General features: G+C 41.4%; 2 protein-coding genes across 4 annotated transcripts; one reads left to right on the top strand and one right to left on the bottom strand.

Moving 5' to 3' along the window:
• The first annotated feature begins 610 nt into the window (after nucleotides 1-610).
• Nucleotides 611-2,936, top strand: LOC124044248 (ras-related protein Rab-9A). The gene is made up of 4 exons (XM_046363861.1): nucleotides 611-972; nucleotides 1,413-1,533; nucleotides 1,625-1,654; nucleotides 1,767-2,936. Exon 4 carries the CDS (start codon nucleotides 1,809-1,811, stop codon nucleotides 2,412-2,414), a length of 606 nt encoding a protein of 201 aa, XP_046219817.1. The 5' UTR covers nucleotides 611-972; nucleotides 1,413-1,533; nucleotides 1,625-1,654; nucleotides 1,767-1,808; the 3' UTR covers nucleotides 2,415-2,936.
• Nucleotides 2,937-3,085: 149 nt separating this feature from the next.
• Nucleotides 3,086-8,265, bottom strand: LOC124044249 (trafficking protein particle complex subunit 2). Of its 3 annotated transcripts, XR_006840461.1 has the most exons (6): nucleotides 8,135-8,265; nucleotides 7,756-7,874; nucleotides 6,109-6,253; nucleotides 5,310-5,395; nucleotides 4,880-5,216; nucleotides 3,086-4,845 (listed from the first exon to the last, which is right to left on the bottom strand). XR_006840461.1 is itself a non-coding variant. In XM_046363862.1 (5 exons), exons 2-5 carry the CDS (start codon nucleotides 7,846-7,848, stop codon nucleotides 5,118-5,120), a joined length of 423 nt encoding a protein of 140 aa, XP_046219818.1. In that variant the 5' UTR covers nucleotides 7,849-7,874; nucleotides 8,135-8,265; the 3' UTR covers nucleotides 3,086-5,117. The 3 variants fall into 3 exon arrangements, 2 of the variants coding, with proteins under 2 accessions (XP_046219818.1, XP_046219819.1); XM_046363862.1 differs by having other exon boundaries at nucleotides 3,086-5,216; XM_046363863.1 differs by having other exon boundaries at nucleotides 3,086-5,216; nucleotides 8,125-8,182.
• Between the last annotated feature and the right edge of the window lie 5,584 nt (nucleotides 8,266-13,849).

Below are 13,849 nucleotides of genomic sequence, written 5' to 3'. Positions count from 1 at the left end.
ATTTACTTGGCCAGGAGGACTCAAATAGACCACAACAGACAATGAAAAGATTAGACCTACAGGCATGAAATCAACTACCAGAAAATGTCAACTATGGGGCCTACAGTTCATGGAGGAATTTCTTTTAAAATTAGCTTTTGTGCACTCACACAAAAAATTATCTTAAACAATTTACCAGGGTAATGCTTTATCTTTAACTTTGTCTATCCTATGGTCTCTGGTCAAAGATTCTACCAAAGGTATCTAGATTTGGTAGTCTCCCTGGTGTCAGGTTTGGTCCTACCTACCATTTGATGTGGTTTCTGGTTTGGTACTATTTACCGGGTGGTTTCTGGTTTGGTTTGGTTTCCTACGGGTGGTTTCTGGTTTGGTACCATTTGATGTGGTTTCTGGTTTGGTACTATTTACCGGGTGGTTTCTGGTTTGGTACTATTTACCGGGTGGTTTCTGGTTTGGTACTATTTACCGGGTGGTTTCTGGTTTGGTACTATTTACCGTGTGGTTTCTGGTTTGGTACTATTTACCGTGTGGTTTCTGGTTTGGTACTATTTACCGTGTGGTTTCTGGTTTGGTACTATTTACCGGGTGTTTTGTCGTCCTCTGGTGGCTATTTCTATAAGAATAAGACGTGGTCTCCATTGGAGGTTCGATTGAATACTGGAGATAGCTATTTACCTGCTAAAACTTAATCGACAGTATAGCTGTTATGTGTTTATAATTCATTATATCATAAATAATCTGCAATTGAAACGGAGTGATGTGACTCGAGAACATTTAGAGACTTCTTATAGGTCACATGAGTGGAAACGGGCTTAATGTTATCAGATGTTGTTCGAGCCAGAAGCTAACTGCTATTGAAGACCATCCCAGGAGGACAGCTACAACAACAACAACAACAACAACAACAACAACGAAAAGAAGAAGCTATAAACTATCACGGTCGTTGTATGTGTTCTTCAAAACTTGGCAACGGTAAATTAATCACGAAGTCCCATTATCAGTGTCTTATGGTTTAGCATGCGGGCTTAATCGTTTTCAGCAGGATTGATAGCTAGTCATTAGGAGAAGAAAATGTGGCATCTAGTAACAACGCTATCAGCTAGGTAGCTAAATATCGACTGTCATCCAACTTCACACTGTTGTGCGGGCGTATGTTTGCCTTATTTCTTATAGCTAGTTATCCACGCTAAGTTTCAAACGTTATTCCTCGGGTAATAGGCATTTGTTCCTATCATAATTCTAGATAACATTGCTTGAGAAATGTAACTTGTTAGCTGGCTATGACGAGACAGTTTATGTATCGGCAGCTATGTTTTGTAAAAGGCTGGTTACAGACAGCTGTTGTAGTCTCTGTACTGTATGTAGTATGTTTGCAGGTTCAGTCAACACGTTTGTTTGCTATTTCGTTCCAGCTGGTTGAATGTTGACCACGGTTAAGATAATGTCCGACACGAAACATAGACACATGTGACCAAGCAGCTAATGTCCATAGCACATGATCCTGGCCAACTGGAGGCTTCAATAAATTCACGGGTAAGTACCCTTCTTTCTGTTTGTGTGGGAGGTTGATTTGCTGTGAATGCCACTGTAAGATAAAGTGCTAACATTCAAGTGTTTTTCTTAGGTTTCAGAATATCTACACTGAGTAGTAAAGGTAAATGTGGCTCCTAAAAATACCTTTTTTTTTAAATAGGTGAAACAAAACTGAATGACCTGAAGGTTATTGTGCGATAGTTGTTAGTTACACATTACATCCTGTCCCCTAGGTCCTATTTTCCAGAGGAAGAGACCACGTTTTGTTAAGAGCCATGGCCAACAAGTCATCCTTGCTGAAAGTCATCCTGCTGGGAGACGGAGGAGTGGGGAAGAGCTCCCTCATGAACCGCTACGTCACCAACAAGTTTGACACGCACCTCTTCCACACCATCGGAGTGGAGTTCCTCAACAAGGACCTGGAGGTGGATGGCCGTCTGGTCACCATGCAGATCTGGGACACGGCCGGACAGGAGCGTTTCCGCAGCCTCAGGACTCCCTTCTACCGCGGGTCTGACTGCTGTCTGCTCACATTCAGCGTGGATGACAACCAGAGTTTCCACAACCTGGCCAACTGGAAGAAGGAGTTCATCTACTACGCCGATGTCAAGGAGCCTGAGAAGTTCCCCTTCGTGGTGCTGGGGAACAAGGTGGATGTGTCGGAACGGCAAGTTTCTGCTGAAGATGCCCAACAGTGGTGTCGGGAAAATGGCAATCACCCTTACTATGAGACCAGTGCCAAGGATTCCACCAACGTAACCATAGCCTTTGAGGAGGCAGTGCGGAGAGTGCTGGCTATGGAGGAGAGGGCAGACCACCTCATCCCCACGGACACAGTCAACCTCCACAGAAAGCCCCGCTCCAGCACTTCCTGCTGTTGACAACGTGTAGGTCTTGCCCAGTGCTTGATTTGGACTGAAAGAGGTGCCAGTATTAATTTTGGGTGCCGGTACTGTTTATATTTAGGTGCAGGAGCTCCACAATACTTTTAAACTAATATTCTATAAGAGGAACAGGAGCCCAAGCAGTAGAACATTTTGAGGTGCCGGTATTCCTGCCCAAGTCAAGCACTGGGGCTACAACCTATAAAGAACTGGAGCTAGGAGGACACACAGGCGTATTTATTAACACTCATGCTCAAAGTACGGTAAGCAAGCACTGGCTAGTGTCCGTGGATGATAATCCAATGGGTTTGTTGGTCTTGGGACTCATTGAATGTAAAGCGGGTACTTGAAGATGAGTATTTTTGTCAGATTCCAGCAAGAAATGCATTATAATTTAAATCTGTGCAATCTTTGAATTATATATATTGTCTTAAAATATCACATTATATTATGCCATCAATGTGGTTGCCAGAAATACATTCACAAAGCATCGCTTCCTGTTCATATTACACAGCCAGAAAGAAGTTCCTTTTTTTGTAGAAAGGTTTTCTTACACTGTGACTGAAACCGAGGTTGAGATGAGCGGCCTTACCAGTGAAAGTATCATAATTGATTCCATTCAAAACATATTGCAGACCGTATGTAAATATAATCCCACCCAAATGTGATACAGTAGAAGCAAGTCACTTTTAATCATCAATTGAGTTAAACGGGATTAGGTCAAAATAAAATAAAAAATCCAAACATAATATATTAATATTTATTACAGCAAATGTTGATACAAAGCAGAGTCATTTATGCAGTCTTAATTTGAAAAAGTTAAAGCACTAATCTAGCATCACTACTTTATAGTACAGAGAGTGGGATATCTAAGCAGAAATGAAGGTTTATGATTTCTTACTCTATAATATTGGTGCTGGTAGCTGAATTTGCTGGCCTTGCGATATCTGCACAACGTACCGTAATGAATGCGTTATCATTATGCAATGGACACAATGTTCAACACTTGCACAGGACGAGCTGAAATTGTAACTATGAAAAGAATAAAGCAGAGTTCTTATGCTGCATGACATTCTGCTCTCTACCAATAAGGTAGTACATAACCTTGTTCTTACCATTCCAGAATCTCAGTGTTCTGATAACTTGGCTAATTGTAATTAACAGATGGGTGATACATTATGAACTTGGTCATGGTGGTGAATATGATAAACCATGTTTAATGTATGTACCTGTCCATTGTTTTTGTTTCAATGGGTATCTTAATTAATCTAACATGTATTTTCTTTACATTTATGGAGATCAATTTAATTTTCTTACACACAAGTATAGTTTTAATAGTAACATTTGATTTCAACAATCATTGCTTATTGATTTTACAGTACTGTACATCCTCACAAAATAGTGTTGAGAACAGTTTTCTTTGCTCAGTTTTGAAAAATGCTATTTGAATAGGGGGTCCTTCTGTAGCTCAGTTGGTAGAGCATGGCGCTTGTAACGCCAGGGTAGTGGGTTCGATCCCCAGGACCACCCATACCAATTTGTAAGTCGCTCTGGATAAGAGCGTCTGCTAAATGACTTAAATGTAAATGTAAATGTAATACGTAGAATGTATGCACACATGACTGTAAGTCGCTTTGGATAAAAGCGTCTGCTAAATGGCATATATTATTATTATTATTAATAAAAACAGTCCTTGAATGAATGATCTTTCCTAAAGATGTTTGTTTTTAGTCTCCACTGTTACAGGGGAGGAAAAAACACTGTTAAAATGTGAAAAATATATCAGTTAAGAGTTAGACTTCAGCAGTAAGTCATTTTGGAAATGTTTTCTGGTGTGGTGAATATTACTGCATATATACAGGATCGATTACACGCAGAATGTGAGTGTTTGTTTGCATCGGCTGGTCTTTGTACATGCTTAATGATTAGTGAAATGTTCTGCCATTACTTTGTATGGCAAAGGCACACACATGCACGCTAGTGAATTATTTGGAAAGTGTTTTGATTAGAAAATCTGGACAGTAAGACATAGAACATTTCACAAACATCAGAAATTAAATATACATGTTTTAACCAAGCTCATTCAAGGTCTAGCTCATACAGACCATGTCACTATTATCAAACTAGACCTCAGAGACCATGTCACTATTATCAAACTAGATCTCAGAGACCATGTCACTGTTATCAAACTAGACCTCAGAGACCATGTCACTATTATCAAACTAGACCTCAGAGACCATGTCACTATTATCAAACTAGACCTCAAGAGACCATGTCACTATTATCAAACTAGACCTCAAGAGACCATGTCACTGTTATCAAACTAGACCTCAGAGACCATGTCACTGTTATCAAACTAGACCTCAGAGACCATGTCACTGTTATCAAACTAGACCTCAGAGACCATGTCACTGTTATCAAACTAGACCTCAAGAGACCATGTCACTATTATCAAACTAGACCTCAAGAGACCATGTCACTATTATCAAACTAGGCAACAAAATGCTGGTGACACTCACACATGCCATTAATTCATTATAAAACACTTCCCGATGCTGTCTTTTATACTGTGGTTGGTAAGAATAAAGCAAGTAATAACAGTGAATGTATCAAAATACAACCAACAGGTGATCGTAGACCGATGATGTGTATGATAAACACGAACAAAGTAAAAAAAGGTGCAGAACTCAGGTTGGTTCATTAGCTCAAGAGGTGCTTCTTTCCAAGGAACTGCACTTTTCTGTCAAATGCCGTCGACCGGATTGGAGCATTGGTTTCATAAAAAGGATTCATTGCAAACTGGAAAAGAGCACAGATTACTGAACAATTATCCATCATCAGAATGTTAATTTAAGTTAGGTGTATATGACCTGCACGAAAAGGGCAACTCACCTTAATGTATAAATCGTACACATCATTAAAGAAGTTTTTGATTCCGTCTTCTTGTCGTACATCATGAAGCATGATGAATCTCATATGTGATGGAGATGGTTAAGGGAAAGAAATGGAACACAGCCACTACCCATATTTCTCTGGGCCCTTTGTCCAAGGAAACAATTACTATCTGTTGAATTGTAGACATATTTCAGGAATACATTATTCCATACTTTTTTGTTGCAACGTTTCCAGGGCTATATAGGTCTCAATGGCCCCGTGGTAAGTTTCGTCTCTGAGATTGGAAGGTTGGATCCCTGGCCGATTCATGCCAAAGACTAAAAATGGGACCCGATGCCTCTGCTTAGCACTCAGCATTAAGGAGATGGATTAGGGGTATGTCCCTGCAATAGACTAGTGTCCTGTCCAGGGGTTGAGCTTGTACATCAAGCTGCCTCGCTACAGAAACGGGAGATATGCTCCTGTTAAATCAATCAAATGTATTTATAAAGCCCTTTTTAAATCAGCTGATGTCACAAAGTGCTTTTACAGAAACCCAGCCTAAAACCCCAAACAGTAAGTAATGCAGATGTAGAAGCATGGTGGCCAGAAAAACTCCCTAGAAAGGCAGGAACCCATGAAGAAACCTAGAGAGAAACCAGGCGCTGAGGGGTGGCCAGTCTTCTTCTGGCTGTGCCGGGTGGAGATTATAAGAGTACATGGCCAATAAGGCCAGATCGTGTCCTATGGGCTCTTCTGCCTCAGACAGTGCTACTTACTTACGTGTAGGTCTTGGGTAGTAGTCAAAAAAGGATATGTCCTGCGGTGACAAAGGCAGAGACAAACCACTCATTGAACTTGTCCACAGTCTTCAGGTACATGTTGTTAGACAGCCACATGTTTTCATCCACCAAGTCGAGAGCTGCATGTGCAATGAACTGGTTCAGATGCCGGTGGTCATCCTGTTGACATATAGACAGAATGGATAAAACAATGACATATCAAGTGTGTTTATTTCCCTATGAAAAAGGCATAAGAATACACAAAACATTTCTACTTGCTCTCAAACATTACTTCAAATGATCAACACACAGTGACCCCCCCCCAAAAAACATCTGGATCTGCTTTAAGCTATGTAATTGAGTGAGCATTACAGTAACCTCTTCTTTTGACTAGATGTAGATAGAGATCTCAATACATATGTAGTGATGAAGCTAGCTACCAATTTAGACAGTTGTCAGGAGCATAGACCTAGCTAACCCTATCAGAAAAAAAAGAAACGTCCCTTTTTCAGTACGCTGTCTTTAAAAGATAATTAATACAAATCAAAATGACTTCACTGTTTCCCATGCTTGTTCAATGAACCATAAACAATTAATGAACATGGAACGGTTGTTAAGACACTAACAGCTAACAGTAGGCAATTAAGGTCAGTTATGAAAAGTTAGGACACTAGAGAGACCTTCCTACTGACTCTGAAAAGCACAAAAAAGATACCCAGGGTCCCTGCTCATCTGCTTGAACGTGCCTTAGGCATGCTGCAAGGATACATGAAGACTGCAGATGTGGCCAGGGAAATACATTGCTATGTCCATACTGTGAGAAGCCTAAGACAGCGCTACAGGGAGACAGGACAGACATCTGATCATCCTCGCAGTTGCAGACCATGTGTAACAACACCTGCACAGGATCGGTATATCCGAACATCACACCTGCGGGACACGTACAGGTTGGCAACAACAACTGCTAGAGTTACACCAGGAATGCATAATCCCTCCATCAGTGCTCAGAATGTCTGAAATAGGCTGAGAGAGGCTGGACTGGTGGTTTGTAGGCCTGTTGTAAGGCAGGTCTTCAATCAGACATCACTGGCAACGTCCCCTATGGGCACAAACCCACCATCGCTGGACCAGGCAGGATTGGCAAAAAGTGCTCTTCATTGACGATTCGCGGTTTTGTCTCACCAGTGATGGTCGGATTCACATTTATCGTCGAAGGAATGAGCGTTACACTGAGGCCTGTACTCTGGAGCGGTATTGATTTGGAGGTGGAGGGTCCATCATGGTCTAGGGCAGTGTGTCACAGCATCATCGGACTGAGCTTGTTATCATTGCAGGCAATCTCAACGCTGTGCGTTACAGGGAAAACATCGTCCTCCCTTATGTGGTACCCTTCCTGCAGGCTCATCCTGACATGACCCTCCAGCATGATAATGCCACCAGCCATACTGCTCGTTCTGTGTGTGATTTCCTGCAAGACAGAAATATCAGTGTTCTGCCATGGCCAGCGAGGAGCCCGGATCTCAATCCCATTGAGCACGTCTGGGACCTGTTGGATCAGAGGGTGAGGGTGCCTTGGTGGAAGAGTGGGGTAACAGTTGACAGTGAGAGGCAGTTGACAGTGAGAAGACATTTCTTTTTTTGCTGAGTATATATTATATTGAGAATACCGTAAAGATATATACCTTTGACTCAGCTTTACCAGCAGGCAAGAACTCCATTTCAAAGACTGGGTTGTCATGATGACCAACCATGACGTAATAGAAACTGCCAGACATGTTTCTTTCCAGCAATCAACGCAGTTCTGTGTGAACAGGAATATACATTGGCTATTTCTGTAACTTGTGATGTAAATTGGTTAGCTAGCTAACGTTATATAGCTAACTACGTTACGTAACTAACGTTAGGTAGCTATATAGCCAGCACGCTTGCAAATGCATTATTATCATCAAGATAAACATATTGAAGCAAACTGAAAAAGTCTTAATTTACAGATAGATGTTTAGATCCAAAATGTACATGTGAAGCAATAGTTTTAATTGTATAAAACAAACCTTTGTTTACCTGCAAAAAAATAATGAAACCCTCCTTATTTCCGGGGAATACCGTCACTTTTTGATGACGACATGAAAATGTGCAATCGACCACCGAAATACATTTGCAACAAGTGAAACATTTTCAACATTTGAAACTAGTTTTTAACTTTGTGTATTTATATTTAATAGTATATATTAGTTGATTAATTTATCTGTATTTAGCTCTAATTTCAAAGACAGAATATGAAGGTCATAAATGTGCGACTGGAACTAAACAATAACATTGCCAGTTCGTTAAATTCAAACTGTTGGCACTTGGAGAGGACATCTTCTTCTTCTATTTCGACATAATGGCGTATTGCAAACAAATGTTTAAAATGCATACTGCCACCTACTGGGCTGGAGTGTTTGGTCCATCATGGTTTACAACATTAGTTCCACAATTCTAAATCCTCCTACCTAACTCAGTACTTCTGAGAAAAAAAAGAGCCCTACAAATTTCTAAAATACTCTCCCCATCCCAAAAATCCCTTCAGAATAACCCCAATTCCACTTCTCAAAACGTTCACAGATGTAAGCACTCTCAGTTTGTCCTCTCCACAACTTGACACAACGTATGGGTCGGCCAAAAAGCAGGATCCCACTCTTTCCAAAAATCTCCCCCCTACCGGTCAAAAATCATCTCTGGTAAGACTCTCAGGTCAAACGGTGGAAGACTCTACCACACCTGTCGTGATAGGCAGGCCCACTACACACTGGACTGGCTCAACTTCAGAGCCCTCACTTCTGTCGACTGATTCCATTTAGAGATCATCAAGGTTCTCCAGAGAGCTTGAAGAGCTTGGGGATTACTTGGTTTGTAATCAGGAGACGTAGGTATGTACACCTTGAATGAATGTGTATACTCAGGAGACGAATCTCTGATATTAACAGTGCCATTCTTAGGCTTCCTCGCCATCACACTTCGTCCTCCCCACCTGCTAACCGTTTTTCTGGAAAGCAGACCATTGGTTACTAAGCAGGTCATTTCAACCCAAATCCCTATATATCAGTGCTGTAAACACGATATAAATGTTAGTCTCTTTACAGAGTATTAGGTTTTGCCTTCATCAAGAAAAACCTGCAAGCTAGTATTAGTTGATTGACCCTCTCTTCCCCTGGAGGCTTTATCCCCAGATGAGCTGAGGAAGAGGCTTTACCAAACCTTTAAGAATCGAGGCGTGCTTGACACACTTAAAGTAAGAATTTACATGAGCATTTTGCCTGTTAGATTGCATGAGTTAAAGTTGTACTACCGCCTTGGGCAGGCCAGTCCCTATGAAGTCTGACTCTGTCCTGATAACCACCAGTCTGGTGGCAGATCACCTGCAAAACTCTGCATCTAAGTATACCCTGTCTGTGTTCTACCCTGTCTGTGTTCTACCCTGTCTATGTTCTAACCTGAATGTGTTCTACCCTGAATGTGTTCTACCCTGTCTGTGTTCTGCCCTGACTGTGTTCTACCCTGTTTGTGTTCTACGCTGAATGTGTTCTACCCTGAATGTGTTCTACCCTGTCTGTGTTCTTCCCTGTCTGTGTTCTACCCTGAATGTGCGAAAATATCAGGAGCCCTATTGCTTTGGTGCAGTAACACCGTTACTCAGATTGAGGAAAAGGATGTGTCTATGCGGAGATGAGCTGTGTTGAAAGAAATATAAACCGTGTGATATAGAGAAGCAGAACAGAGGTTGACGATAGAGACTTTTGGAAAGAGAAATAAGTCATGTTACCACCCTCACGCTAAGTCATTTTCATCCTTAGTCATCCTTTATCAGGGTTGGTTTAGCGGCTTACTCGCAGACTGTGTGTTGACCACAGGACCTGAACAATACAGGTGAAGTGATATCAAACTGAAAGAGCAAGCAACTATTATCTTGAAAAAAGTACAGAACGGTCCAATTAGGCTAAATCTGGCATAGTAATACCATACGAAGAATGTGTTTCAAGGTATTATGATATTATTACGCCAGATTTAGTCTAATTGGACTGTTCTGTACTTTTTAAAAAGATTTTAGTTGCTCGCTCTTTCAGTTTGATATCACTTCACTTCCCACTTCCAGCACAGAGGAGGCCTCATCGTTTCATTATATCTATTCCGCTCTGCCTCCAGAAGGTGGCACTCTTGTGTAGGGCAAAAAATATGAATATTCATATCCTCTTTTGTCTTGTTTGTTGTGATGTATTGTGTACTTTGGATCCAGTTTATCACGAACATTTCTTCCCCCTTATTCCATTTATAAAGAGCTATTGTGATTCTGTTGTTAGTTTGGACCAATTGTTGCTGTCTCAATAATGTATAGGATAAAAAAAGGCATGTTAGTAACTTTGAATGTTAATAAGTTTGACTCTCACCACTTCTATCACCTCTTCAACCCTACAAACCCGCAGTAGGCTATTTATTTTTTAGATTGTAAAGTTGGTGAGTATAGCCAGCTGTCAGTTAGCATTAGTATAACATGTGTGAGGACTGATCACAGAGGCTGTACAACAAGCAGTCCAGATGCATGGCTTCTTGAATAGAGCAGTTGCCTCGTCACATAATCCACAGTCTATATGCCGTACAATATTATGTCAAACGTTTGTGTTTTAGTGGCTCATTTGCATGTTACAGTCTAAGTTTAAGAAGTTTGATGTAATACTTCAGGAAACCCTCATTGGAACGTACCTCATCCTGAGGAGAGACAGAGTGGAGCTGCAGGCCCAGCTCAGGCTGCTGAAGAAGCTGGATGTGGCTCAGGATGAGAACCAGGGCCTATGGGCAGGGGAGGAACGGTGGCTCGGAAGCAGAACCAGGATCTACAGGCAGGTGAAGAATGGTGGCTCAAGAAGAGAACCAGGGCCTACGGGCAGGTGAGGAACGGTGGCTCAGGAGGAGAACCAGGGCCTACGGGCAGGTGAGGAACGGTGGCCGAAGCCTGGCATGGTCAAGCATTAGCCTCCTCCTGGATGTGTGTGGGGAAACCAGTTAATTCTTTGATTTTTTTTCTCACATTTTAGCCTCTCTGACCAGTCCTTTTCTGTAACGGGGAAAGTTAGTTTTTTCACTGTCGCTAGTTCATGGTTTTTCTGCACACGAAAGTGTAGGACGGGTCGCCTAAGTGTGTCATCTATGTCCAAACAATATCATTATGTACAGTGCCTTGCGAAAGTATTCGGCCCCCTTGAACTTTGCGAACTTTTGCCACATTTCAGGCTTCAAACATGAAGATATAAAATTGTATTTTTTTGTGAAGCATCAACAACAAGTGGGACACAATCATGAAGTGGAACGACATTTATTGGATATTTCAAACTTTTTTAACAAATCAAAAACTGAAAAATTGGGTGTGCAAAATGATTCAGCCCCCTTAAGTTAATACTTTGTAGCGCCACCTTTTGCTGCGATTACAGCTGTAAGTCGCTTGGGTTATGTCTCTATCAGTTTTGCACATCGAGAGACTGAAAAAATGTTCCCATTCCTCCTTGCAAAACAGCTCGAGCTCAGTGAGGTTGGATGGAGAGCATTTGTGAACAGCAGTTTTCAGTTCTTTCCACAGATTCTCGATTGGATTCAGGTCTGGACTTTGACTTGGCCATTCTAACACCTGGATATGTTTATTTTTGAACCATTCCATTGTAGATTTTGCTTTATGTTTTGGATCATTGTCTTGTTGGAAGACAAATCTCCGTCCCAGTCTCAGGTCTTTTGCAGACTCCATCAGGTTTTCTTCCAAAATGGTCCTGTATTTGGCTCCATCCATCTTCCCATCAATTTTAACCATCTTCCCTGTCCCCGCTGAAGAAAAGCAGGCCCAAACCATGATGCTGCTACCACCATGTTTGACAGTGGGGATGGTGTGTTCAGGGTGATGAGCTGTGTTGCTTTTACGCCAAACATAACATTTTGCATTGTTGCCAAAAGGTTCCATTTTGGTTTCATCTGACCAGAGCACCTTCTTCCACATGTTTGGTGTGTCTCCCAGGTGGCTTGTGGCAAACTTTAAATGACACTTTTTTATGGATATCTTTAAGAAATGGCTTTCTTCTTGCCACTCTTCCATAAAGGCCAGATTTGTGCAATATACGACTGATTGTTGTCCTATGGACAGAGTCTCCCACCTCAGCTGTAGATCTCTACAGTTCATCCAGAGTGATCATGGGCCTCTTGGCTGCATCTCTGATCAGTCTTCTCCTTGTATGAGCTGAAAGTTTAGAGGGACCGGCAGGTCTTGGTAGATTTGCAGTGGTCTGATACTCCTTCCATTTCAATATTATTGCTTGCACAGTGCTCCTTGGGATATTTAATTCTTGGGAAATATTTTTGTATCCAAATCCGGCTTTAAACTTCTTCACAACAGTATCTCGGACCTGCCTGGTGTGTTCCTTGTTCTTCATGATGCTCTCTGCGCTTTTAACGGACCTCTGAGACTATCACAGGGCAGGTGCATTTATACGGAGACTTGATTACACACAGGTGGATTGTATATTTATCATCATTAGTCATTTAGGTCAACATTGGATCATTCAGAGATCCTCACTGAACTTCTGGAGAGAGTTTGCTGCACTGAAAGTAAAGGGGCTGAATAATTTTGCACGCCCAATTTTTCAGTTTTTGATTTGTTAAAAAAGTTTGAAATATCCAATAAATGTCGTTTCCACTTCATGATTGTGTCCCACTTGTTGTTGATTCTTCACAAAAATATACAGTTTTATATCTTTATGTTTGAAGTCTGAAATGTGGCAAAAGGTCGCAAAGTTCAAGGGGGCCGAATACTTTCGCAAGGCACTGTATTTTGTAAAATATACAGTATATATTTTCGGGGGATGGAAAAACTTTTCAGTGTAAACTTAAATGACTATATAGCCACTGTGAATAATTCATTCTAGTCACCCAACTGGCCTTGGCACTGTGGTTGGGTCTTTTTGGATGTGCCCCAGCTGACTGTCAATGCAGGGAATCGTTGCAGTGTTTGTGGCTTTACAGATGGCTCTGGGAAGTGAAAGCAGGGGGATGTTAGGGTGGAGGGGCCAAGGGACTGAGAGGGGTGGAGGGAGGAGGCGGTGTGCCAATGCTTCACCACTCTCTGAGGGACACAATGATCTTCCTGTCAGAGGAGAGGAGGACGGGATATCCTTGAGTCACTTGCTAATTTACTCTCTCTCTCTCTCTCTCTCTCTCTCTCTCTCTCTCTCTCTCTCTCTCTCTCTCTCTCTCTCTCTCTCTCTCTCTCTCTCTCTCTCTCTCTCCTCCCATCAATTCAATTCAAGGGCTTCATTGGCATGGGAAACATGTGTTAACATTGCCAAAGCAAGTGAGGTAGATAATATATAAAGTGAATATATAAAGTGAAATAAACAATACAAATTAACAGTAAACATTACACATACAGAAGTTTCAAAACAATAAAGACATTACAAATGTCATATTATATACATGTATATACAGTGTTTTAACAATGTACAAATGGAAAAGGACACAAGATAAAATAAATAAGCATAAATATGGGTTGTATTTACAATGGTGTGTGTTCTTCACTGGTTGCCCTTTTCTCGTGGCAACAGGTCACAAATCTTGCTGCTGTGATGGCACACTGTGGAATTTCACCCAGTAGATATGGGAGTTTTTCAAAATTGGATTTGTTTTCGAATTCTTTGTGTAATCTGAGGGAAATATGTCTCTCTAATAAGGTCATACATTGGGCAGGAGGTTAGGAAGTGCTCTCTC

This window comes from Oncorhynchus gorbuscha, linkage group LG09 (genome assembly GCF_021184085.1).
Source record: "Oncorhynchus gorbuscha isolate QuinsamMale2020 ecotype Even-year linkage group LG09, OgorEven_v1.0, whole genome shotgun sequence".
NCBI classification, from domain to species: Eukaryota; Metazoa; Chordata; class Actinopteri; order Salmoniformes; family Salmonidae; genus Oncorhynchus; species Oncorhynchus gorbuscha.
Note: the sequence above shows the minus strand (reverse complement) of the source record. Positions and strands in the feature narration are given on the sequence as shown.

What these genes read in the sequence shown, in the direction of transcription:
- LOC124044248 (XM_046363861.1), top strand. Translation starts at nt 1,809, where the DNA reads ATGGCCAACAAGTCATCCTTGCTGAAAGTCATCCTGCTGGGAGACGGA.
- LOC124044249 (XM_046363862.1), bottom strand. Translation starts at nt 7,848, where the DNA reads ATGTCTGGCAGTTTCTATTACGTCATGGTTGGTCATCATGACAACCCA. An exon ending in CTGGTAAAGCTGAGTCAAAG is followed by an intron (nt 6,254 to 7,755) that starts GTATATATCTTT and finishes ATATGTCAACAG; the next exon opens with GATGACCACCGGCATCTGAA. An exon ending in TGTACGATTTATACATTAAG is followed by an intron (nt 5,217 to 5,309) that starts GTGAGTTGCCCT and finishes GCTCTTTTCCAG; the next exon opens with TTTGCAATGAATCCTTTTTA.